Source organism: Microcaecilia unicolor, chromosome 8 (genome assembly GCF_901765095.1).
Source record: "Microcaecilia unicolor chromosome 8, aMicUni1.1, whole genome shotgun sequence".
Lineage (NCBI taxonomy): Eukaryota > Metazoa > Chordata > Amphibia > Gymnophiona > Siphonopidae > Microcaecilia > Microcaecilia unicolor.
Window position 1 is genome coordinate 198474383 of NC_044038.1, and position 27635 is coordinate 198502017.

Genomic DNA, 27635 nt, shown 5'->3' on the forward strand with positions numbered 1-27635 from the left:
ACACAGCATGTTCACGCCAGAAACTCTAGCAAAACCTTTCCTTCCTGCTCCTCTGCCCTTCCCATGACCTGTTCCCTTAATCTGAGGAGCACAGAAGAGTTGATCCACCAATTCCTTTAAGCTATGATTCACTCTTGTAAAGCAGTATTATAAATTACCCTGTGGGAAATCACAAACTGTGCTTTCAATGTTGTGGACTTAATTGGCAAACTGAACATGCTCTTCCATGATCCCCTACTTTTTGGTACCTTTGATCATAGCTGTATCTTCTCAAAGAGAATAGCAGCTAGCCCAGACAGTGAAAGAGAAAAGAACTTTAGGAACACATTTTATTTTCCTAAGGAAAACTACACACATTCAGGTTCTTTGGCTTGCATCCCCCCTCTATGCACCTGCACCTCTTTTCCATCCATCTTTCTTTCTTTCTTTCTTTCTTTCTTTCTTTCTTTCTTTCTTTCTTTCTTTCTTTCTTTCTTTCTTTCTTTCTTTCTTTCTTTCTTTCACCCCACCATCTCCTGCCACCCTTGTTTTCCCTGGTCACAGACCTCCCTCTCACATTAATACGCACATTATTCAGCTTCAGAAACATGCTTCATGAGCCAGTAAAATTTCACAATCACGTGTTTTCCCAAAATCCACATAATTATATCATGGGATAAGGTGCATCTTTTAGGGTTCAGCAACGTGAGATTGAGACACTCTGTGTAATGCAGGTACTACCCTAGGTTTACAATTTAATTAAGCTACTGCACAGGTATCAGATAAGCTGCTTAGACTTGCGGTACATGGCTCAGTGGTTAGTTACACCATTGCACAGCTGGTATTTTTAGGGCAGATGTGCTATTCAACAAACTATTAGCCTAAGAAAACCTCACTGATTGCAAGAAGCAAATGAAAGAGCCACACAGCTCATTGTAGACAAGCCAAAGATGGGTATATGCCCACAGTAGCAGGGTGCACCCAATATTAGTCTTGAACCTTGGGCATGGTCTACTGTTGATACTCCCAGTTTCCACAGAGTGTTTCTCAGTGTTTTACATGCCTTGCAGCCATAGCAGGGGACATGACTCACTTAGCTATCACATCCAGCTCTGTCCTAGGAAATCAATGGCCAAATATAGGTGATTATAACGTGACCTGCTTATTCAAGCAACCAGTTCTGGAGTCATACTATATGGAACAAAGCACCAAGAGGAAGCTCTTGTGCTCCAATTTAAGGAAGGCATTTGAAAAGATTTCAGTCACACACGAACACTGAAGACACACCATTGATGCAACTTAATGATCAGGGAGAGTCCCTTGTGTAGAGAGGAGGCAGCAGGATGTCCACATGTTCTCTGTCTCAGCAACAATCATGGAATGAAATCAAAGTCTGAAGCACCTGGAGATAGAACATTAGATATATTATACAGGAACCAAGAGACAATGAAATTCAGGTGACAGGAAAGAGAACATCGGACAGGTTGAAAGGAACACTACATACAAAGAGAACAGGGAGAGGCCTGAGGCAGCAAATCCAGGAAACTCTTCAAAAATGGAAGCTTTACACACCTCCTGCTCTGGCTCTTCGGCACCCTGAGATGTCACAGCCCCCTGGAAGACCAGGCTCCCCAGGCTGACCTGAAGGACTAGGGACACCAGGTAGTCCAGATATTCCTGGAGAACCTTTCGGACCTAAATTGCCTAAAACCTCTTCTCCTGAAGGACCTGAAAATATAAAGAGGCGTGAAGAGGAAACAGCACAATATTTCCTCCATGGGACTAACTATTCAACAATGCTACCCCTTAGGAAGGTAGTTCTATAGCAGGTTACATAGAATCACAGAAAACAATGGCAGATAAATACCATATGACCTACCAGTCCATATGGGAAGACTAGATAGGCCATATGGTCTTTATCTTTCTACATTTTTCTATGTTTCTTATCTACCTTAAATGTGCACATACCTGCCACATAGGTTAGGCAATAAGAAGCATTTGGATACTAAACAACAGGTGTAAATTTCTGTATGTACGGTCATAGGGTAATTACCACAGGAAGACCATGTACATACTTTCTAAGGAGTTACGATGAGAACGTATCTGCACCCTATTCCTTTGGTAATTACCCCTTGTAAAATTATAGGGCCGATATTCAAAACGATTTAAGTGGGTTGGAGAGGCTCTGGCCCACTTAAATAGCCTTTCGCTGCCCAACCACCAATATTCAGCAGTACAAAACCGGGTAGTGCTGCTGAATATTGCCTCTGACTGGCCCAAAAAAAGTGGGCTGGTCAGGGGCGGGTCAGAGGGCAGTGTTGGGGAGGAGCAGGGGCTTATGTGGTTCCCGATGATATTCAGCCAAGGCCCACATATGCTAAGTGGGTGAATTTAGGACAACTCAAAAGCCTACCTGAACTACTGAGAGGTAGGGGGTGTTTCAGGAGGAGGAGGAGGAGGAGGAATGGCTTGTGGCCACAGGCTGGGGAGAGGGGGATGCAGTTTTTTAAAAAAGCTTATGTAGGCCCAGGCTTAATATCAGGCTTAATATCAGCTTAATATCCCAGTCCTCCCAAATTTAGCCCCTAAAATTCAGTACCAGTGCCAAGACATGGCCTGGCACTGAATATTGGGGGCTAATTTATCTGGCGATGATAAGCTTATTAAAAATGCTGACCGTTGCTGGCTGAATATCTGGGGGTATGTGCATAAATTTACACCTGCTATTTACTATGCACAAGTTTCATGGTTTATTTAATAAAGTAGGGTCCCAAAAAACAACAAGGCAAGCAATCTGCAAAATCCAATATGGAAAAAGAAGCCAGCAGATCAATATAACATCAGAAAGATTTTATTGAAGATACCACATGTAAACAAATTGCCCATGCGGTATCTTCAATAAAATCTTTCTGATGTTATATTGATCTGCTGGCTTCTTTTCCATTTTTCCTTATTTAATAAAGTATGCAATACTAACCCTCCCCTACTCAGCTCAAAAAACGTCTCCTTTGTTTCAATAACCTTGTGTGCACAGAAGCTGTATGTGCATAAGTTTACATGCATATAGTAAAGGCAGTTTCTAGAAGGCTATTTCTGCATGTACAACACTGTTTTACCCATAGAGAGGCTTTTAAAATGTATGTACTCAGAAAGAAACAACAGGAAGGGACTTCAATTATCTTGGTATGTGAAATACAACACAATGGGACATATGATTGCCAATGACAAAAGATGTTTTTTTTGTGTGATGAATAACATTTCAAATTTTACTGTGAATTCTTGCTTGAAAGTAGATCTCTTACTTCCATGTTATCCTCGGAACAATGTAATACATTGTAATTAACACTTTCTTCAGCCTTCTAGAAAATTGTGAACTGCTTCTTCCAACAGAAGACTCTTAACTTACCAGTTCGTCCTCTGGGTCTTCGAGGGCCTTGGCTGCTTGGTTCAGGGCTACCTTTTTCCCCCTTTGTCCCTGGTCTTCCTATTTAGCAAGACAACAGGAGAAGCATTCCTCAGCCAGGCCTTAAAAACCTAAGAAGCCCTCTGTGCCCATAGGAGATCCTCCATGGACTTCTTCATGAGTAACATACAGAAGATCAATGTGATACACGTTCAATTGAATAAAAATGGTAGTTGTGGTACCTCTTTCTCCAGAATACCCATTCGTGCCTGCTTCTCCAGGGGCCCCATCTTTTCTTGCATCTCTCTTTGCACTAGAGAGACCAGGCTGGCCTGGGATTCCAGGTTCTCCTGGCATCAGCTTCTCTTCCATCACAGGAACTGCTGGCCTTTCATGTGTGTCCAGAAACATGTTCAGTTTCAAAAGATGAGCTGAAGCAGAAAAAAATGGTAATGTATTGAAAAGTGTGCCAATAGCACATTGACGTTCTACTGGATGAAGCAGAGCAACAGGTAACTGTCTCAAAACATAGCAAGAGATACCATAATGTGGAAAGACCAAGCCTGGTGCCTCCAAGTCACTTCAGACAGGTCTGGTCATGACTAAATACTAGAAAGGGTTAGATTATGATACACGGGTAGATAGCAAAGATGAAGGATTCCGACTCTGGCCCTGAACAGAATTTCCAGAAGCTATCTTTGTTTGTTGCCATGTTTTCTCTTACAAAGCAGGATGTGTGTACCATAGAGCAGAGATTCAAGAGGCCTATGGACTTTCCCACAAGCTGTGATACCTTTCACTGGCCCAGTATAGGGATAATCCAGTCATGAGATTACAGCTCATGAAGAAGAGATCCATGTTGCTACCTTGACTTCTCAGATACATCCCCATCTTTGGATAATTCTTATCCTAGGCCAATAAAATGTATCAGAGCTGCAGATCATTTATTCAATTACTATAAAACATAATGAAAATTCACCAGTAAACAAATATATAAAATAAACTCTAATAAAATGAAAAAGAAGTCCCCACCATTTCTTTTCCTTTACCACGCCATCCAGGTCTGCCACATCCCCCTCCCCCAGGAGTGGACACACAGAGGGAAGCTATGCACCAACACTTACCCTGAATTAACCTCTCACAGGCCTCACTGACCATCTGGTATATTGCGGTAGCAGACTGAGCTTCACCCTACAATGGGTAGAGACTGTGTGAGTATCTACACGGAGACCCTTGGTTCTATTCTAAACCTCTCTGCACATGTGTAACAGTACAGGGATAATGGGGAAGGTGAAGGCTTATTCCAAGCACCAAGAGAGATGGCACAGAGCTCTCATTCATTCATGTCTAGTTATATGGGAGACTGCTGACAACATCTAGTTGTATATTGAATGACCACGTGCCCTTACACAGATGTGATGCGACAGGAGCTGGAATTCCAATCTCAGCTATACCACCAACTCACTGTATCGTTTATCGTTTATTCATTTTACTATACTGTTTCAAATTGTGGTTACAAAACAAAAACGGTGTACATATTAATATAAAAATCATAATAAAAACAAACATAAAGGAACTCCATCAAATTGATAGGAAAGCAAACTAAGACAAGCATTCTTAAAAGATAACAAACACCAGATTCTTACTAAACAATTCTTCATAACAAGTACATGGGTAACTTGTAGTTATTCTACATATTCAAGAGCACCTAACAGGTATGTTCTTTTATCACAGATTATTTTTGAACGTATCCTGGAATAAGTATGTTTTCAGAAATTTTCGAAATTGAATGTAAGACTCTTCCAGTCTAAGGTGTTTTGTGATACAATTCCAAAGAGAAGGGGCCAGAAAAAAGCTGAATTTCTAGTGGATTCCCATCTAGCCTTCTGAGGTGATGGGATAATCAATCTGTTGTCTGTAAGAGAACGAAGTGTTCGTCTGGGCGAATAAGGCAGAATGAGATTTGATAGATACGATGGATTTAATAGATATAGTGCTTTATGAGTCAGAGTAAGAATTTTAAATTTTATTCTGGCTTCTACTGGAAGCCAGCGAAGTTGGACCAGGAGTGGCGTAATTCTATCGTATTTTGAAGCCCTGCATATGATACGAGCTGCAGTATTCTGTATCATCTGTAAACGTTTCAGATTTATCTTAGTTAGCCCTTGATATATGATATTACAATAGTCCAGACGGGTTGTAATATATGCATGTGTTAGTGTACATAGGGAAGCTTTATCAATTGAGTTTCTAATTGAACGTAGTCTTCGAAGATGATAGAAAGAATTCCTACCATAGATATTTGTTCATTAAAAGATAATGCTGAGTCAATAATGACTCCTAAATATTTAAAAGATTGTACTGTTGGTATTGGTATTGGTACTGTGACCCTGTACCTCAGCTCTAATCCCCAGCTCTGTCACTGACTCACTCTATGTGACTCTGCGTGAATCAATGTACTGCCCTATGCCTTTTCCTGCCCCTGTCCAAGTCCCTGTTCCCCTTTAATTTTCTAATATCATCCTCTTGTGCGTAAAGTCCTATCCCAGTGGGATGTGTCTGATTGCTATTTTCATAAAGCACTTTTAGGCCCCTATTACATGAAAGTTAATTTTTTTTTATCTCTGGGTTTTAGAATTTTTAGATTCAATGCAAAATAAATCAGTATTAAAGGGCCATATAAATATTTTAAAAAAGCTGAACTCCTAAATTTAGGGATCTAGGTTAGGTGCCTATCTTTGTCTCCTATTTTCAGCCAAAGAATCCTAATTTTTCAACTAAAAATTCACCTAAATTAATAAGTCTCAAAATTATGCTAATAAATTTATGCTTGCCATTCAGTTTCCTAGATTTAGGGGCCTAAAGTTTAGGTTCTCACTGCAGAAAATCAGTTTGAAGTTCCTAACTTTTTCCCCATCGTAAATCCATCCTTGTGGCCACCCACGTTTAGGCTCCAAAATTTGGAAGCCTACTGAAACTAGCAACATAAATTTATGCAAACAGTCCTAGTAAATTTTCAGAGAGTCTAGTTTAGGAGCCTATAACTCTCAAAGGGGCCCTTTTAATAAAAGCATATCCATGGATTCTATATAGCGCAAATTAAATTGTGCATGCAAATCCAGTCATATTATGGATTTGCGTGTGCAACTTAATTAACAAGCCAATCCGCACTGGTAATTGCCACCTAATAAGCAATTATTGACACTAATTGGCATTAATTAGAATTTATGTGCAGAACTGTCTAAATGTGTTCTATAATGAGATGCGCGTCAATTCTAAGTCGCGTAGTTGAAAAGGGGGTGTGGTAATGGGCATAGAATGGGCGGGTCATGGGCGTTTCTAAAATCTACGTACGTTGTTATAGAATACACCCAGTGAGTGTGTAATTTAGGCGTTGGCATTTATACCAAGTTTTACTTGGTGTAACTGCCTGCGACTAAATTTAGTCACGCAGATGAGCGCTAGGCATATTCTATAAACTGCGTGGAAATTTAGGCTTATTCTATAAAGTACACCTGGATTTAAATGTACTTTATAGAATATGCCTAGTCGTATTTTGTTTTGGCGCTGATTTTTTAGGTGTGATATATAGAATCTAGTCCAGTGGCGTAGCTAGGGGGGTCGCTCCCCCAAATAGATTTGCCAAAAAAATGGTGCCTATGCGCATGCGCCGCCACCTTCCCGCTTGCAAGCGGTGGCAGAACTATTGGATATTCGCTGTTGACTCACCTGCCGTGCTTGCCCTAACAGCACCCGTACACTCCCGTCTCCGACCCCCACAATGCTGCCTGCACTGCTTGAAGCCAGGAGGAGAAAGTCGTTGAGAGAGCTTAGCTGCAGCTACCATTGTGGTAACTTATAGCAATGGCGGCTGCAGCTGAGCTCTCTCAACGACATTCTTCTCCTCCTGGCTTCAAGCAGTGTAGGCAGCATTGGGGGGGGACGGGGCCCAGGATCCTCCTCAGCTCAGGCACGGTGTGTGGTGCAAGCTGTTCAGCACTTGGCCTCGGCTGTGTGAGCTGTTTTTCTTCTCTGACTGCTGGCTATATTGGGGTAAGGGACCGTCTCTTCTGGCTGGCTCGTTGTGTGTGTGGGGGGGGGGTGGAGTTGAATTGGAACGGGTAACGGGTTCCGCCTCCGTGGCACTGGTCCCCCCCCCCCCCCCTGCGTTGCTTGCAGATCTGCAGGCAGGAGAAAGACAGGGAGAAGGGAAGCAGAAAGGAAGCACAGAACCACCACCCACTGCTGAGTGAACAACCCAACAGTTCCACTGGCTTTCTAATTGCTGGCATGGGGGTTTGGTTTATGCTTTTTTTTGTTTTTGTTTCTGTAAATATTTTCAGTTCCTTTTAAATGGCCACCTGGGCGGATTTCAGAGACGTAGGCTCCGCCCTGGTTCTCTCCAGCAAGCAGAGAGCTAATCATGTATGCAGAAATGTTTTCAGGTACTTGACAATCAGACTTACTATTTAAAAGTATAATTAAAAAAGAAAAACATTAATTAGGTTGAAACCTGGGAGCATTTAATCTTTTTTTTTCCTGTGCCTACATTAAAAGAAAAAGAGAGCATGAGGGAATTTGCTCTTTTGTTTTGTGGATTGCAGTAGTATATTATAAAAATGCACTTGCCTTATTTTTATTAGTATCACAGAGAAGTATGGAATAATGAGGGGAGGCTGTCCTTTATGCAGAAGTTCTGTCCAGTCAGTCTAAATGTGCCAACATTGTCCAGTTCATTACAATATTAGTCACCAAGTTTATACAAAGTTAATTCTGTTGAGTGGAAATAAATCTGTTGGCTCAGGCTGCTTACTATTGAAAATCCATCATTGTTTCATTATTGCTACTAAGTATTACATATTAAGGACATTTGCTCTAAACTTTGTGGTAAATTGTTTATTCAATCCTTACATGCACATGGCTTTGCTTCTTAAACCCAAAGGTGACTCCTAAGGGCAGTTGAACAATTAGGTATAAACTGTTGTTTCTGACTTTACTTGCTTTGGAGTGCTTTGGGTTCTGCTGATCTGTACATCTGCTGTCTAAAATTTTGGAAGATGGAAATGAGAAAATAAAAAATAAGTTTTGTATGTACTCTGTAGAAGTTGTTGTTATGCACTGTGTATATGGATGCCTGTTCTGGTGTGTGCATGTGATAATATTTGAATAACTGTGTATACTTACGGCTACGATTTCTGAACATGCGACATCACTAAAGGACAGGCTTTTAAATCCCAGTTGGTATATATGCTAATCTCAACTTTGTCAAATGTTTCAGACATGTCTATGTACTTGTTCCCATGATATAACTGAATTCTATGGTGATGGCACAAGGAAAGCAAGTTTGATCTAGTGAAGACTAGCTCAAAATAACCTGCTCTTTAGATGGGCCCTAGTATTACCCTATTAGAAATGCGACCATACTATGCCTCTGTGGTTACGTTTCACTAATAAGTTAAACGATTAACTGACTTTCTTGAAAGAATTATATAAACTTTGAATGCATAACTAGGGATACAAAAACACACTTATTTATTCAACATTACAATTCCTCATGTACAGCCACAAAACAACCTTTTAGGGTGGATAGCATTCACAATGAGCTCCTTTTTTTATTGACAAGATAGAGAGAATAGTTTTCAGTTTTGACACAGTATATAAGTCATCACAAGAACAAAATATAAGAAAACCAATGGACTACATTAGGGACTTATAGCCCATTTAGTTATGTTCAAATCTGCATGAAACAAAATATTTTGACTTATAAAACCACTTGTCCCTGAAACATGTCTCAAAACAGAATAATCCATTTAACTGCTTGCCCTGGGCTTTGTAGTATGGAATGTTGCCATGATTTGGGTTTCTGCAGGTACTTGTGACCTGGCTTTGGCCACTGTTGGAAACAGGATACTGACCTAGAAGGACCATTGGTCTGACCCAGTATGGCTACCCTTATGTTCTAAGTCAGCTGTTCAGGAAAAAAAAAATACAGAAGTACACATCTATTTGACAGTGGAGAAAAAAAATGTAGAGAAAGGAAGAAGGAAAGAGGAGATAGAAGAAATGGAAAAGACAACCTGGAAAAGAATTTGGAACACTGACTCATGGAACGTGCAAAAAAAAAAAAAGCCTGAGATCAACCCAATTAGAAAATTAAATTCCCAGAGAACAAAGGTAGAAAAGACAAAAAATATATTTGTATGTAATACTTTGTAAGGACTGAGATGTACCTGCTTTGTAAAATATACATTTTTTTCTTTTTTTTTCTATTTTTATTTTGCAAAGTACAGAAGAAAATGCATTTCTGTTTCTCTTTTACCAGTATTGAACTGAGTCTGGCTTTGTTGGGCAGAGTGGAGGGGGTCTCTATTTTAACTTTTGTCTGTATGTTTCTTTTTGTGGCTCCCTATTCTGAATTAGATGAGGGTCTGTCCATGTTCTGCATGTGCGACTGAGATGAAGGATTCTATTAGCATGTAGTGTCTGTGTAGGAATGTGAAACAGTGCAGCTTGTTGCAGTTTTCCAATAGTAGGTATATTGGTGCTGTAGAGCCCAGTGTAATATATATATAGCACTCTCTTTTCATAGGTGGGTTTGGGCTGTTATGGTGTGGTAAGTTTGGTGTTCTAGGGCAGTGTTTCCCAAGTTGGTCCTGGAGTACCCCCTTGCCAGTCAGGCTTTAAGGGTATCCACAATAAATATGCATGAAACTGATTTCCATTTTCTGCCTCCATTACATGCAAATTCATTGTGGATAGCCTGAAAACCTGACTGGCAAGGGGCTACTCCAGGACCACCTAGGGAAACACTGCTCTGGGGCTCAGTGTAATATCTGTAGCACTGTCTTTTCGAAGGTGGGTTAGGGCTGTTATGGTGTTGTAAGTTTTCAGTATAGGTTTTGGGTGTCATTTTGCAGGGTTTTATGTTATTTCACAAAGTGTCTGGCCCTATTTGAAAGTAGGCTCCGGGGCAACCAAAATAAAAATGCTCAGGACTAGTGGTCTCCACATCCTGTAGAGTCACCACATAAACAATAGTCCATCTGATTTAAACAAAGTGTCTAGCAGTGAAAGGAGTGTGTGTGATGTTCCTGAGGCTAAATGGGGCAGGGTTGGGGGTGGAGCTTAAATCCATAATTGTCTGATAACACACAAAAAAAATAAATAAAAATGTCACAATTAATACCTTTTATTAAATTTACATATTATTTTATTTATTTTTGTTACATTTGTACCCAGTGCTTTCCCACTCATGGCAGACTCAATGCGGCTTACATATTATCTACAGGTACTTATTTGTACCTGGGGCAATGGAGGGTTAAGTGACTTGCCCAGAGTCACAAGGAGCTGCCTGTGCCTGAAGTGGGAATTGAACTCAGTTCCTCAGGACCAGAGTCCACCACCCTAACCACTAAGCCACTCCTCCACTTTGACATATGATACATATTAGATATGTATCATATGTCAAAGAATAAAGTGGTTGCTCAAAGCATATACTAACCACAATCGCTCAATTGCAAAACATTATGCACAACTTTGTGCAAAAACACACTCAGAACCTTACTGTACCATAAATATTACACTGGGCAAACTCTAATACACCAATATACCACCCATACGGAAAATGCAGACTGTCAACAATATGAAACAAGGGATCATAATATCTTGATATGTGTAGAGCCACAAAACACCCTAATTCATGTTTAATGTGGAATAAAATGCCATAAATAAGTAACTAAATATAAACTTTTAATGTTGAGCACCTAATTCTCAAAGTGGACATATTCCAAACACTATAATGAAAATAAAATGATCTTTTCTACCTTTGTTGTCTGGTGACTTTGTTTTTCTGATCATGCTGGCCCAGTATCCAATTCTGCTGCTATCTGTCCTCTTAACTCCGTTTCCAGGGCTTCCTTTCCATTTATTTCTTTACTTTCCGCCTTTCTTCTTCATTTCTTGCCCTACATCCGTAAGTAAAAGCGGGGTCCTCCACAGACTTGACTGTCTAGTGGATCCAGCTTCTGCCTATTTTCTTCCTCCTTGTGTAGTTTTTCTCTCTTCCTTTTCCCTCATCTCATCTCCTTCCTCACTCTCCCCTCCCCTCCATCCACCCATGTCCAGAAACCCTCCTCTCCCCTTCATCCACCCATGTCCAGCAACTCTCCTCTACCCTGCCCTCCCCTCCATCCTCCCATGTCCAGCAACCCTCCTCTCTCCTCCATCCACCCATGTCCAGCAACCCTCCTCTCCCCTCCATCCACCCATGTCCAGCAACTCTCCTCTCCCCTGCACTCCCCTCCATCCTCCCATGTCCAGCAACCCTCCTCTCCCCCTGCCCTCCCCTCCATCCACTATGTCCAGCAACCCTCCTCTCCCCTCCATCCACCCATGTCCAGCAACTCTCCTCTCCCCCTGCCCTCCCCTCCATCCACCATGTCCAGCAACCCTCCTCTCCCCTGCCCTCCCCGCCATCCTCCCATGTCCAGCAACCCTCCTCTCCCCCTCCCTTCCCCTCCATCCAGAAGCCCATGTCAACCATCTCCCTTCTGCCAGCCATTTCCTGCCTTCTTCCAGCCCCCCCCCCAATCCCCCGCTCCCCCCATCATCAATCATCTCATGTCTGCCCTCAGCTGATAGCCCTCGTTCCCTTCCTGCCCTCGCCCTACCTTAAAATATTGTAATTTTCCTCGAGCGGGCGGCGCCAGCATTGCAAGCAGCAGCAGGCTCCAGCTTTCCCTTGCATGGTTCTGCCATCGCGGAAACAGGAAATAAGTCAGAAGAGGGTGGAGCCATGTGAGGGAAGGCTGGAGCCTGCTGCTGCTTGCAATGCCAGCGCCACCCGCTCGAGGAAAATTACAATATTTAAAGATAGGGTGAGGGCAGGAAGGGAACGAGGGCTATCGGGCAGCTGAGGGCAGAGACGGGAGATGATTGGTGACTGGGGAGTGGGGAATGGGGAAGTCTGCAGCTCATGGGGTGGGGGCAGCGGTTGGGCTGGGAAGGCTTAGCCTCCCCAAGCCTCTTATACCGGGCGCCTATGCCTGAGGGGATGGTCACAATTTGAATAGTTTTACTTGTAGTTAAGAAGACAGGTTGCCTGCTCTGGCCAGTCTGGGGACCTCTTCTGCATCCTGTTTCCTTGTAGACAGGACATCACATAACAGAGAGAGCCTGTATTAATCATTGCCCGTCATAGCCACAGGCACTGCTGTCTAGCCGACACCAACTGGCGCTTATTTTATAAAAGCCTGCTCCCCCTGATGTCAAAACCTGGCTACGCCTCTGATCTAGTCCAATGCGTGTGCTAATGGATATTAGAAGTGCTAAGTGCCACATGGCCCACAGGACGTGTTGCATTTAGTGTGCGCTAATTCTGTTAGTACATGCTAAGATTTCGTAAAAGGATCCCAAAGTTACTTGTACATGTGGGCCTCAACATGTCTTTGGCTATGCACCACACAGAACTGCAGAGGCAATTCGCTAGCTCACCTTGTCTCCCCTCTCTCCTTTTGTACCAGGCAAACCCTGTGAAAGATATACAAGAAAGCATTAGCACTGTCCATGGTGTGGATGAGAGGCACAGCTGGGAACAGAGAATGGGCTTTGGTAAACCAAGACAGCAAAGTGACTTGTATGTCATGTGTGAGAACTCAGTGTGTAAGTGAAGACAGTTCCATGCTTTGGATAACTGCAGGAAACATCCTCCTTCTCAAAGCACCATTCAGGGCTGCCACTCATTAGCATTCAGCACAGAAATCATATGGGTTTAGGAAAAAAGAAAAACCATTTCAAAGTAAGGTGGGAAGATGTCAGTAGATCACAAAGAGTAGTATGGGATGTCTAAAATTCTGCTTGCTAAGATACACATTGTGGTAAGTAAGCCTAATTGTGTCCAGGGCCGCCGAGACTGGGCAAGGCTGCCCCCGGGGCCTGCCCCTGCCCCCCCCCCCCCCCCGAGGTCATCGCCGTCGCCGCCCCCTCCACCCGCCCCCTTCCATCCACCACCGGGCCGGGCCCCTTGAATTCAAATCATAGCGCCTCGACCTTGCTCTGTGCAAAAGAAGCGCAGCAGCGGCAGTCTGCAGATTGCCTCCCTTCGGGCCTTTCCCCCCTGTGTCCCACCCTCACGCAAGTTACGTCAGACGACCTACATATGGTTTAAACTTAACCAGCCAGTGCTGAATATCGACTTGACAAGTTAAGTTTAAACCTGTAAAAAATAAACCGAATATTCAATGCCAGTCGCTGTAAACAGCCCGGCATTGAATGGCCAGGCTCAGGGCCAACCACAGGAGGCAGCCTGGCTAACTCCTGAGGTCTGAATATCGGACCCATGGAATCTACTATGAAGAGATTTTATTTCCATTTTTATTTTAACCATTATTAGGTGGTGTTCCCTGGTGGGAACTGACAGATAATTATTAGGAAACAGAAAAGGCAATAGCTGCCCCAATACCTTCTGAGCGCCCACATACAGCCAGCTCTTGAACTGCAGCAAGTGACTATTAATAGCACAGTACTGACTCACAGCATCATGGGAGTGAGTATTAATGCTACTCTACTCGCTGCCTCATGATAGAGCTGCTAGACTACCTTATGGGTTCTGACCAGGAGTATAGAGTCACAACCTCATGGGATGTTATCAGAAATCCAACAGGGCACCATTAGACTCACCGTTGGTCCAACATTCCCAACAAGCCCTCTCTGTCCAGGCCTGCCTCTCGTGCCTGGTATCCCTGGGAAGCCCTGCAGAAAAAGGACATGGTAAATGTGCTGTGACTTACAGCAGACCAGTGTAATCATTAACTCCCAGGCAGGTCTAGTGTGAGGAAAATGCTACAATCCAAGTAGGGATTTGTAATCCTGTGGAACAGGCAGAGAAATGTCACATAGACACATACAGAGACTAAGTGGTAGTGTTGGAATTAGTACTCGAGCACAAGGAACTAAAATGAGACACACAGAGAATGGGGAGGAGGGCGAGAGAAGACTTATAGGGCCCCTTTTACCAAGCTGAGGCAAAAGAAGGCCTGCGCTGGTGTTGGCTCATGTTTTTCACGAGCTCACCAAGCAGCCATTTCGGGAGGGAGCCTTTACCGTCACTCATCGAGATGATGCTAAGGGCCCCCACATTAACCCGGCGGTAACCGGGCAGCGAGCGGCACTGCCTGATTACCGCCGAGTACATTCTGGCACTATAAAAATAATATAAATTTATTTTTGTAGCTCCAGATATGATGGCGCACTAGGGATGGGAAATCCTGCTGGGCCTGCTGCAGTAGCCTGGCAGTACTTCCTGTTTAGCGAGCGGTAAGCCCACGTTGGCTTACTGCCGCTTAGTAAAAGGGGCCCAGAGTACCTAAACAATTAACACAACCATTATACCACTGCTCCTCTTGCATGAAAACTGCATGTGTACATGAGCTGAAAAGGATGTGATTTGTGCAGTGTACCAAAGGGGTACAGTACGCTTCATTTCCCAAGTTGCCACATTTGAGGCTTTTTATTTATTTTATTGCATTTGTATCCCACATTTTCCCACCTATTTGCAGGCTCAATGTGGCTTACATAGTATTGTTAACATAGTTATTCCAGTATATCAGGTACAGTTAGTATTGTGAAGAGATTAATTAAGGGAAGAAAAGAGGAGGAAGGGATTTATTAGGGTAATTATAGAAGGTGGTCTTTCATAACTGAATGGGTTAGTGAAGTGGATTAGTGGGGTTGTAGGTTCTCATTGTAGGCCTTGTTGAAGAAATGTCTTCAGAGATTTTGGATGCTCTGGTCCTCTGCAGTTTTGAATGCTATGAACATTCAGAGCTGTGATGTAAGTAAAGCCCCAGAGAACAGGACATACAAAGAAAGAACTAGAATCACCACATAGCGAGGTCAGTTTTCTAAGGAATTTGCCCAAGTATTTATGAGTTACGTGGGAAACTTTTCCGCTCTCTTCTCTAAAACCCAAAGCATGTGATGTTCCACAGTGTACATACCGGATGCAGCAGAAAGGATAGGGAGAAACACAGGGGAGGTAAAATCCACATGGGGGTTTCATCACACGTTGCAGCTACTGTGCCTAAATACCAGATGCTCAAAAGTCACTGTTAAATACCACGTGCATTTATATCCACAGCTGAACTTACCAATTTTGAAACAGTGATCAATGCTCAAAGGAAATTGCATGCAGATGAGATGCATGAAAATTCTGCAAGTGGTTTGATAAGAAAAGCACCTAGCACATGCGCAGAACAGTCTTGCGTTAGGTGTCGATGTTCTGCACATGCCCAGGAAAGAAAGGCAACAACCACATCATAGGCGTGTGTCCAGTGATATCAGATGGAGTTTCCTTTTTATTTTTTTGCTCCACAATAACTTTAACACTACTGCTAAGTGTGGGTCATACACACACGTACAGATACTAACCTAACCCTTACCGTTCAGTGAATCCAGAATGCCCCAATTTGACTGCCCCTATCGGACCGACCGTTCACTTGTCTATTAGATTGTAAGCTCTTTGAGCAGGGACTGTCTCTCTTTGTTAAATTGTACAGCGCTGCGTAACCCTAGTAGCGCTCTAGAAATGTTAAGTAGTAGTAGTAGTAGTAGTAGTAGTATTAAAAAATGCAAGCAGACTGCTCCACTGAGATATCGTGCAAGCAGGCTGCTCCACCAAGAAGTCACCCTCATGCAACGACAGCTCCAGACCTGCCAGAAAATTTTGAATGTTAAAGGTAGGCACTCCTTTCTATGTATTGCACTGAAACGTCTCTGCATTGCACGGAATGCTCATTTTAATACTAATGAGCTTATTGTAAAACATTTGTATAGGATATTCGGAAGCTGCTACCGCAAACAGTAAAAGCAACATAGAACCCCTTTGTGCATTAGACATAGGCATATTTTCAAATTACTCAGACTTACAAAGTTCCATAGTAACCTATGGAACTTTGGAAGTCTAAGTGCTTTGAAAATAAGCCCCACTGTAACATAGTAAGTGACAGTAGATAAAGACAATCCAGTCTGCTCAACTGAGGAATAACATGCACGCTAGATTGGCTATAAGTAGTCTAAACTGAACATTGCAAGCTTGGCAAGCTTTGAGCATCAGGGCCTAAGTACACAGGGTTCTTGCCAGCTCTGAATTTTCACAATGGAGGAGAGTGAATAGTGGAGTGCCGCAGGGATCTGTACTGGGACTGGTGCTATCTATCATATTTAAAAATTATCTGGAAATCAGAACGAAAATGAGGTAATTAAATTTGCAGATGGCACAAAACTATTCAAAGTTGTTAAAACTGATGCAGATGCTTATTTTCCACAATTATTTATAGTGCCAACTCATACATTGTGCTTTTTGAATAAGGCAAAAGTACTTAACTTAAAGAAGTGTAGAGTACTGGGTCCAGACATGGACCACATTTCGCAAAATAGCTGTTTCAAGGAACCCAAGTAAAATCTCATTGCAGTTGTGAATGTCCCCAATTCTTAGTTTAAGAATTGGAGACATTCACAACTGCAATGAGATTTTACTTGGGTTCCATGCAGGGGTGTAGCTAGGTGGGGCCACGGGGGCATGGCCTCCCACAGATTTAGCCCTGGACCCCTCTACTGCTGACCCCCCCATTGCCGACCCTTCCCTGCCGCCACTGACCCTCCCCCACCGCCGCCAGGTACCTTTGCTGGCGGGGGTCCAGACGTCCTGCATGCACGTTCTGTATGTAGCCCTGTGCAGGACATGCATGCAGGATGTCAGGAGTCAGGACTGACAGAAACAGATCAGCGAAGGCACCGGAGACCAGCGCTGAAGAAGACTTCGGCTGGCGGGGGTTGGGGACCCCCGCCAGCAAAGGTATCTGGCGGTGACGGGGGAGGGTCAACGGCGGGAGGGAGGTCGAAAGTGGTGGGGGGATATGTGGCTGGGGGAGGTGGGCTAAACTGTGTCCCCCCACCTCGGGCTCTGGACCCCTCCCGCCAAGGTCTGGCTACCCCCTAGTTCCATGAAACAGCTATTTTGTAAAATGTGGTCCATATCGGGACCCAATACTCTACACTTCAGTCAGGAGCCCTTTTACTAAAGGGTTGGTGCACAGAACATAAGAGCAACATCAATACACAGAAGAAGACCGCTCCTTTAGCCATGCATTGCATCGAATTAAATCACACTTTTGACACTCTTAAATGTGTCATTTTACAACAAATCAAGTGGGACATACGAGGAGGCGATAGAAGATTGGTTCTACTACAACAGGAGCAAAGATGGATATACCGTTTACACTCTCTACAACCGGACGGTTTAAATATTAGAATTGAATGGAGTCAGTTCTTCTGACTAAGTTCCGTCTGAGGTCAACCGTTATAAATGTATGAGGTATAAACACTTGATCTGTAAGGGATGAGTTACACGTAAGCTAGCCCCGCCTAGCAGGAAGTTGGGCGGAGCCTAAATATAGCGTCTGACGTCATCCATTATAAATACCGACGCCATCTTGAAAAGTTCACATTGAGAAAAGCGAAAAGCCGATTGAAGTAAGAAGCATTAAGTTAAGATTGGAGGCGATACTGTTCATACTAAGGAGCGCCAAATATATGATTTATGTGACATTTTTCGTGATAGATACAGTTGATTGACCCACGGACCCTGAGGAAGAAGGCGAAACTTAGGCTGAGTCGGGCCGTGGATTGGGTTCAGATGACTGTGTTCCGGTTTACTGCTTAAGAAAGTTTCAGCAGTGAAGTTAAGTAACCATTAATTTGAGTTTTTTTGAAAAATTGGTAACAAAAGTGGGTTACTTAAACAGGGGTTTTTCAGCCAGTGATGATCGGGCGGTGCTCCCTTACGTTGTTTCACAACACAAGGAGCTCACGCCGGGATTGAGGCTTTTCCCCTATAAATTTAAACATATATTTGACGCAAGATATATTTATGTAGGAGTCTATATTTAGATGATTGTTGATTGATTCGACTGCCTATAGCTCCAATATTGATTAACAGTAAATATGGAGTTTCCCATGCGGGAGTCTGAGCCAGATAAAATTAGAATGTGCGCATAGACTTGGATAACGAGACTCCAGAGACCTGAGGCCCCGTGTGATGATCGTGAAATTGCATAATTACATGCATAAAGTTGAACTTCTTTGCCAATATAAAAACAAACATAATACATTGCAATACGAAGATTTTTCAAGATTATTCTCCTATGCTCACTGAGAAGAGGAAGCAGTCCTATACAACCTGTACAGTGTTGGCAGAAAAGCAGTTCAACTTTCTGTTTTTATACCCAGTGCTTCTGAAGGCGTTTTATGAGGGGCGCTGGAAGGTGCTGAATTCAATCTCGGCAGTGCAAGATTTCATGAACACTTTGACTTCTGCTGAGAGTCTACCTGAATCATCTGCTATATTGTTAGATATTTGTTCTGTATTTTATTTGAAGGTTGCTATGCCTAATTGTTCTGTTTGGCTTTGGGGATTTATTGCTGAATAAGTGCACGCTTTTAGGGACCAGGGCTCAGGGAGCATCCTTAACGTGCCCTGTTGACATTCTCATTGCTGAGGGAGTGTTTGCATGTGTGGAGATGAAGGGAAAGGAGTGGGAGGATTTGGGGGAAAGGGACAAGGGTTATGGGGAAGGGTGGGAAAATTTGCTGCAACTATAGTATGGAGGTTGCTATACGTATGTGATTTTGAGACTCTGTGTTTTTTTTTTTTGGGGGGGGGGGGGGGGGTAACTAATTTTAACCCAGGAGTGGAGTTTGGGTTTTGTGGTACACTTATCTTTAATATGGGTTCTCTTGTACTTGTCCTGAGAGAAGGCTGGGCTCTCAGGGTGAAGATTTTATGGTGGAAACATTTGTCTACTTTGGCATATGTGGGTAAACCTGGGATCACCTAAGCGAGGATTACGTCTTGGATTGTATCAGGTATTACTTCTCCAGTCAAGCACAATAAAATATTATCATCATTAAATCACTAACAAGCGGACACTGTATATATACAGGAAACTAAATTAACAGATATAGAGCATCAAAATCTTAGTAAAGGTTAGGTGGGCAGGGTATATCAAATTGTATCATATTTTACCATGTATTGCACCTTAAGGTAACATCATCTGTAATTATCGACCTGGAAATGGTGATTGCCATTGCGGCATAATGTAAGCCACATTGAGCCTGCAAATAGGTGGGAAAATGTGGGATACAAATGCTACAAATAAATAAATAAATAAAATAAATATATTATGCCTCCTCACCCACTAAAAAAAGCTAGGGTGGCAGCATTGATCAGAAAATCTTTATTGTGTGATGTACAGCAGCTTCTCACTGATCCATATGGGTGTGATCTTCTTTTGAATATCAAACTAGATGGACAACAGATGCACCTCATTAATGTGTATGGTCCAAATGTTTACCAACATGCATTCTTTAAAAAATTAGTTTGGTTGGGCTTGCAAGATGCATCTCTGCCTCTACTCGTGGCAGGTGATTTTAATCAAGTGGTGAATTGTGAAGTAGACAGTTCAGCCCCTAAGTTATCAGGGCACATGGGCTCCGCAAGAGGTCTGCCTTAGATTTGGTTGACCCATGGCAACATTTTTATCTGACAGAGCATGATTACATGCTCCTCTCCAGGGCCCATGGATCACTCTCAAAAATAGATTATATATTAGTATCCCAGTTGATATTTCCTTGTGTTAATATAGTGGAAATTGGCCCGACCACAATATCAGATCATTCCCTCCTGTGGGTAGACCTAATGTCGAGAAATACTAAGAAAAAAAAAGTTAACTGGTGCTTTCCAGCTTACTTAGCAACAGATGGTAAAATTATGTATAATCATACCTGATAATTTTCTTTCCATTAATCATAGCTGATCAATCCATAGACTGGTGGGTTGTGTCCATCTACCAGCAGGTGGAGATAGAGAGCAAACTTTTGCCTCCCTATATGTGGTCATGTGCTGCCGGAAACTCCTCAGTATGTCGATATCAAAGCTCCATCCGCAGGACTCAGCACTTAGAGAATTACACCCACGAAGGGACACTCTGCCCAGCTCACCACCGCCGAAACGGGGGAGGGGAATTAACCCAGCTCATCCCCACACAAGTGGGGGAGGGGAATCCGTCCAGCTCATCCCCGCGGAGCGGGGGAGGGACACCACACCCGCCGATGCGGGGGGATCTGGCTTATCCTGCAACCGCAACCGCGGGAGGAGCTGACTGACCCTAACACCGCCGAAGCGGGAGGGTACAAAGCTGCCCTACAGCTGCACGAAGCGGGAGGGAGTGCCGGCAGAATTTTAAGTCTCAATCCAGCCCCGTAAAACGGAGGGGAGAGGAATGCAGCAGCTCACTGTAACACAAACTCGTCTTAACTCTTGAAGAATCCAAGTGAAAAAACTTGAACACGAAGTCTTTCTGAAGTAACTGAAGACTAAACTTGAACCTGAAATGCAACCAGAATAAAAACAGTACAGATATCTGGGAGGGGCTATGGATTGATCAGCTATGATTAATGGAAAGAAAATTATCAGGTATGATTATACATAATTTTACCTTCCATATCATCAAGCTGATCAATCCATAGACTGGTGGGATGTACCGAAGCAGTACTCACCCAGGGCGGGACATTGAAATCCCTGACCTCAACACTGAAGCTCCAAACCGGCCTCCGCCCGTGCAGCCACAGTCAAACGGTAATGCTTGGAGAATGTATGAGCCGAAGCCCAAGTTGCCGCCTTGCATATCTCTTCCAAGGAGACGGATCCGGCCTCTGCCATCGAGGCCGCCTGAGCTCTCGTGGAGTGAGCCTTCAGCTGGATAGGCGGCACCTTCCCCGCGGCCACATAAGCCGCTGCAATGGCTTCCTTGACCCATCTTGCCACTGTAGGCTTAGCAGCCTGCAGACCCTTACGAGGACCTGCAAACAGGACAAACAGATGATCCGATTTCCGGAAATCATTGGTCACTTCCAAGTATCTGATGATGACTCGTCTCACATCCAGATATTTAAGAGCAGAGTACTCCTCTGGGTAGTCCTCCCTACGAAAGGAAGGGAGACAGAGCTGCTGATTCACATGGAAGCGAGAAACAATCTTGGGCAGGAAGGAAGGCACTGTGCGAATAGTCACTCCTGCCTCAGTGAACTGCAGAAAAGGCTCTCGACATGAGAGCGCCTGGAGCTCGGAAACTCTTCTGGCCGAAGTGATAGCCACCAAAAAGACTGCTTTCAACGTCAGGTCTTTCAGAGATGCCCTCGACAAGGGTTCAAAAGGTGGCTTCTGCAATGCTCTTAGTACCAGATTGAGATTCCACGCAGGCACCACTGAGTGTAGAGGAGGGCGAAGGTGATTAACTCCCTTGAGAAAGCGCACCACATCTGGCTGCGAAGCCAGGGAAGCACCCTTCAGGCGGCCCCTGAAGCAAGCCAGAGCCGCTACCTGGACTTTAAGGGAACTGAGCGACAGGCCTTTCTCCAGACCTTCTTGCAGGAACGCCAACACTGAAGAGATTGGAGCAGTGAAGGGAGAAAGTGAGCCTGCTTCACACCATGCTGCAAAGATACGCCAAACCCTGGCGTAAGCAGTAGAAGTAGAGCGCTTCCTCGCTCTCAGCATAGTGGCGATGACCTTGTCTGAGAAGCCCTTCTTTCTCAGACGCTGCCGCTCAATAGCCAGGCCGTAAGCCCAAAGGGGGAGGGATCCTCCATCACCACGGGACCCTGATGTAACAGGCCCTGCTCCACTGGCAGCCGCAGAGGATCGTCGACTGAGAGCCTGATCAAGTCCGCATACCAGGGACGCCTGGGCCAATCCGGACCCACCAGGATGACCCTGCCGGGATGCTTTGCCACCCGGTCTAGCACCCTGCCCAACATGGGCCAGGGCGGGAACACATAGAGAAGCTCTTGTGTCGGCCACTGTTGGAGAAGAGCATCTACTCCCAGGGATCGAGGGTCCCGTCCTCTGCTGAAAAAGCGCGGCACTTGGCAATTGGCCAATGACGCCATCAGATCTAGGCTCGGCTGGCCCCAGCGCTTCATGATGTCCAAGAACGCCTGAGCAGATAGCTGCCACTCTCCGGGCTCCAAGGTATGGCGACTGAGAAAGTCCGCCTTGACATTCATGACTCCGGCAATGTGGGCCGCTGAAAGCTGCTCCAGGTTCGCTTCCGCCCACTGGCAAAGATTCATAGCCTCCTTGGCTAGAGGGGCGCTCTTGGTACCTCCCTGGCGGTTGACATAGGCCACAGCCGTGGCATTGTCCGACAGGACCCGTACAGGCTTCCACACCAGTACCGGGATGAACTCCAAAAGCGCCAACCGAATGGCTCTGAGTTCCAGGAGGTTGATAGACCACTTTGCCTCTGCAGGAGACCATAGCCCCTGCGCTGTCCTTCCCAAGCAGTGGGCTCCCCAGCCCGACAACGAGGCGTCCGTCGTGACGACAATCCACTCTGGGGTCACCAGAGGCATTCCCGCAGACAACTTGTCTGTCTGCATCCACCAGCTCAGCGCCTTGCGCACTGCTGGGTCCAAGGGAAGGCGCACAGCATATTCCTCCGACATCGGAGTCCAGCGCTGCAGCAAAGAGTGTTGAAGTGGTCTCATATGAGCCCTGGCCCAGGGCACAACTTCCATCGTGGCCGTCATAGAGCCCAACAGCTGCACATAGTCCCAAGCCCGAAGGGGAGAGGCTACTAGGAACTGGTCCACCTGAGCCTGAAGTTTGACAATCCGATTGTCTGGCAGGAACACTCTGCCCACTTGGGTGTCGAATCGAACTCCCAGGTACTCCAGGGACTGAGTCGGGCGCAGCTGGCTCTTCTCCCAGTTGATGATCCATCCCAGGGAGCTCAAAAGAGCAACTACCCGGTCCACAGCTTTGCCGCACTCTGCATAAGAGGGGGCTCGGATCAACCAGTCGTCCAGATAAGGATGGACTTGTACTCCTTCCTTTCGTAGGAAGGCCGCGATGACCACCATTACTTTGGAAAAGGTCCGCGGAGCAGTAGCCAACCCGAAAGGGAGGGCTCTGAACTGGAATTGTCGTCCCAGGACTGCAAAACGCAGAAAGCGTTGATGAGGAGGCCAGATGGGAATATGTAGGTACGCTTCCTTGATGTCCAAGGATGCCAGGAACTCTCCTGCCTTCACTGCCGCTATAACAGAGCGGAGAGTCTCCATGCGAAAGTGCCGCACTTTCAAGGCCCGATTGACCCCTTTGAGGTCGAGGATAGGCCGGACAGAACCTCCTTTCTTTGGTACCACAAAGTAAATGGAGTAACGTCCCTTGCCAAGCTGACTTTCTGGCACCGGAACGACCGCGCCCAGGCGGATCAGATTGTCCAAGGTCTGCTGCACTGCCACAGCTTTGACCGGAGACTTGCAGGGAGAGAGTACAAACCCGTCTTTTAAGGGTCGGCAGAACTCTAGTTTGTAGCCGTCTCTGATGACTTCCAGCACCCACGTGTCTGAAGTTATTGTGGTCCACTCGCCCAGAAACGAGGACAGCCGTCCTCCAATCTGCACTGGGGCGTGGACCAAGACCCCGTCATTGGGTACGAGACCCTGGGGGAGGACCGGAGGGAGCACCTCCGGGACGGCGGTCTCTGCGAAAGGAATGCTGCTTGGGGGAGAAATTCCTCTTAAAGGAAGAGGGGGCAGAAAAACCCGACCTGCCCGGGCGGTACCGACGGGCTTCCAGAAACCGTCCTCTGGAGGTACCGGGACGAGCACTAGCCCAAGCCCTGACCTCTGGTAACTTCTTGCCCTTAGACGTGCCGAGATCGGTCACGATTTTGTCCAGCTCGACCCCAAAGAGCAGCTTGCCTTTAAAAGGCAATCTAGCCAGGCGGGATTTAGAGGCGTGGTCAGCAGACCAATGTTTCAGCCAAAGCCACCGCCGCGCAGAGACTGTCTGAGCCATGCCTTTAGCTGAGGCTCTCAAGACATCATACAGCAAGTCTGCCAAATAGGCTAAGCCCGATTCCAGGGCCGGCCAATCAGCCCTCAAGGAATGATCCGAGGGGGAAGCCCGCTGTACCATAGTCAGGCACGCCCTGGCCACATAGGAGCCGCAAACTGAGGCCTGCAAATTTAAAGCAGCCGCCTCAAAGGACGACCTTAAGGCCGCCTCCAATCTTCTGTCTTGGGCGTCCTTTAGGGCTGTGCCACCTTCCACCGGCAACGCCGTTTTCTTAGTCACCGCAGTGATTAAAGAATCCACGGTAGGCCACAGATAGGCCTCACGTTCACTCACAGCCAAAGGATAGAGGCGGGACATAGCCCTAGCCACTTTAAGGCTCGCTTCTGGGACATCCCATTGAGCCGAAATTAAGGTGTGCATGGCATCATGCACGTGGAAGGTTCTAGGCGGGCGCTTCGTCCCCAGCATAATGGCAGAGCCAACAGGGGCTGAGGGAGAGACGTCCTCCGGAGAGGAAATCTTCAAAGTGTCCATGGCCTGTAACAACAGGTTGGGCAAATCCTCTGGGCTAAAAAGCCGCGCTGCAGAGGGGTCATCCGCTCCATCCGAGCGGGGATCCGTCTCCTCCAAGGAATCCGCAAAGGACCGTTGGGAGACCTCAGACACGCTGCCCTCATCTACATCGGATGAGACAAATTCCTCCAAGGCCTGGAAATCAACCCGAGGGTGTTTACCTCTGGGAACCTCAACCTCTTTACCAGACGAGGGAGCTGGGGCAGCGTTGTGCATGAGGAAGGCCTGATGCAGCAGCAAAACAAACTCGGGGGAGAAACCCCCCAGACTGTGCACTTCCGCAGCCTGGGCAACAGCCCTAGACGCACCCTCAACCGGCGCTCTCAATAGCGGGGGAGAGACATGCTGCGCATCCAAAATGGCGTCCGGCGCGAAACTCCGCGAAGGAGCCGCGCGGGAAGAACGGCTCTTAACTTTAGCCGCTTCTGTGCCGTCGCCCAAATTAAGGGCGTTCATGGCATTAATGTCTCCAACCTCAAGGGCGGCCCAAGAAGAAGCCATCCGAGCCGCGTGGCCGGCCAAGATGGCGGAGGCGAGGAGCGGGGGATGGGCGTTTATGGCGGGAAAAACCGCCACGCCGGAGGAAGGACCGGGACATTCATTGGTCACGAAACTGTCACCCAACAAGGGCGAATCAGGCTTTAAGACCCCCGCATCCCCTCTAGAAGCGCTCAAGCGACCCGGGGAGCGACCCTTTGCGCCCTCGCCCTCCGACGCCATATGCCACGAGGAGAAGAATCGGGGAACCCCCTGCCCGCTATAAAAAGGTAAAAATTACCTGCTGTCCGCTCCGAGTTGTAACGACCTGGTGTCCCAGTGAGTAGCTGCAATAGACGCTTAAATAAACGTCGAGATAAACGCCTTTAAGGACGTTCAAAAAAATTTTTTTTATTTTTTTTATTTATTTTTTTTTTTAACGGAGCCAGCGGGAGGGGGGAGAAAAGGAGGGACCTGGCACCACCAGGTTTGCACTTGCTCAAAAGAGCCCTCAACCCCAGGCACTCAACAAAACCTAAAAATTAGGCTTGGAGGCCTAGCCAGAGCTGCTGCTGTGTGTGACCACCACCTGCTGAGATAGAGAACATACTGAGGAGTTTCCGGCAGCACATGACCACATATAGGGAGGCAAAAGTTTGCTCTCTATCTCCACCTGCTGGTAGATGGACACAACCCACCAGTCTATGGATTGATCAGCTTGATGATATGGAACTACATTTTCAACAATATCTTAAGCAGAAATGGGCAGACTTTGCATAATTTAATGTGCGACATGTTGACACTCCAGCATTATTTTGGGAGATAGCAAAAGTAGTATTAAGAGTGGATATTATCTCCTATGTCTCGGCCCGTACTCACTGTATTGCAGCGGGTACTATACACTTAGCAAAAAAATATGTAATGACAAAGCGTGCTTATATTCACTCGCCGAGTAAGCGTGCCCATGAACATCTTCTCTACCCAGGCAGCCCTCAATGCATTTATTCACAAAAGGACTAAGTGAATGTTATTATTTAGGAAATTCCACTATTACAGATATGGAAATAAGGCAGGAAAATTATTGGCACATGTCACTAAATGTTGGGGAGGCTCCAGATATATTCCCTGTCTATGTGACAATACTGGTCAATGTCACACTACCACAGAGACCATAGACCAAATATTTTATAATTATTACAAGACATTTTATCAAGATGGTCCACTGGTGGAGGGCTCAGATTTAGTTGATTACCTTGAAGATGCGGGTTTACCATGCCTTTTTCCAGAGGCTTGTGAGCGCTTAAATGAACCTACGTTGTCAAAAGAACTTCAATCTGCCATTAAGAGGTTAAAATCTTGTACAGCACCAGGTCCAGATGGATATACCCCGGAGTTTAATAAACTGCTGGTGGCGCAACTTTGTGGTCCCTTACTGGCCTATTATGTGGAGGCAGTTGATGTGGGTGCTTTTCCACCTAGGGCAAATAGGGTGCTTATAACTCTTCTGCTTAAACCTGGTAAATCAGGCCTATGTCCATTCTCTTATCATTCGATATCATTGTTAAATGTTATTAAGCTCTTAGCACACATTTTGGCAGATAGACCGACGGTATATTTACCAGAATTAATTGGGGAAGCCCAAGTGGGTTTTGCCAAGGGCCTCGGTTCTTAATGTACATTTTGTGCTTTTTGGCTATGGCACATGCACAATCGTCTGGACTCCCCAGTATGCTGGTCAGTTTAGATGCTGAAAAAGCCTTTGATAAAATTTTTGCTGGGATTACCTTTATAAGACTTTATAATATGTTGGCCTATCAAACTGATTTTTCCAGCCTATATGTACATGTCACAAAATGCCTAATACCCGCCTAGGATCACCCTGAGGTTCTTCCCCCAGCACTGCCCAGGCCCACCTGCACCTGGGGATGTGCTCTATACGAGCACCCTCCATCCCACCGACTGGGTCCCACTTGCCTCTGGGCAAGTCTCCCACTCTCAAGTTATTCCCCATGATTTCTAGGTTACTGGGGCCTCACTCTCAAGGGTCCCACAGTTCCTGAAAAGCACCCACAGACCTAACACAAAAACCACCAGGATTCTTAGTCAGTCCAGATCAGAGCCGACAAACTAGCAAGGTTTAATGTCACAGAATTAGACCAGTGAACTATATAAAACAGATGAAAAGTAACAAGCAATAACAGGTAACTGAATAAGGATCAATATTAAAACTGTCTAAACACTTTTCCACCACCTGGGTAGCACCTGGGGAGTTTTAGGATA

The 27635-nt window shown here is 45.5% G+C and overlaps 1 protein-coding gene across 1 annotated transcript in view; it reads right to left on the reverse strand.

The window, feature by feature from the left end:
* Nucleotides 1-499: 499 nt before the first annotated feature.
* Nucleotides 500-27635, reverse strand: part of COL20A1 (collagen type XX alpha 1 chain) — a 111310-nt gene continuing 84174 nt past the window's right edge. Inside the window, exons 35-41 of the mRNA XM_030213275.1 lie at nt 14060-14131; nt 12875-12910; nt 4507-4573; nt 3625-3813; nt 3386-3463; nt 1552-1707; nt 500-1381 (exon numbers count right to left, since the gene is read on the reverse strand). Of these exons, the coding sequence (XP_030069135.1) occupies nt 1353-1381; nt 1552-1707; nt 3386-3463; nt 3625-3813; nt 4507-4573; nt 12875-12910; nt 14060-14131 (627 nt within the window). The 3' untranslated portion in view covers nt 500-1352. The remainder of the gene's footprint in view (nt 1382-1551; nt 1708-3385; nt 3464-3624; nt 3814-4506; nt 4574-12874; nt 12911-14059; nt 14132-27635) is intronic.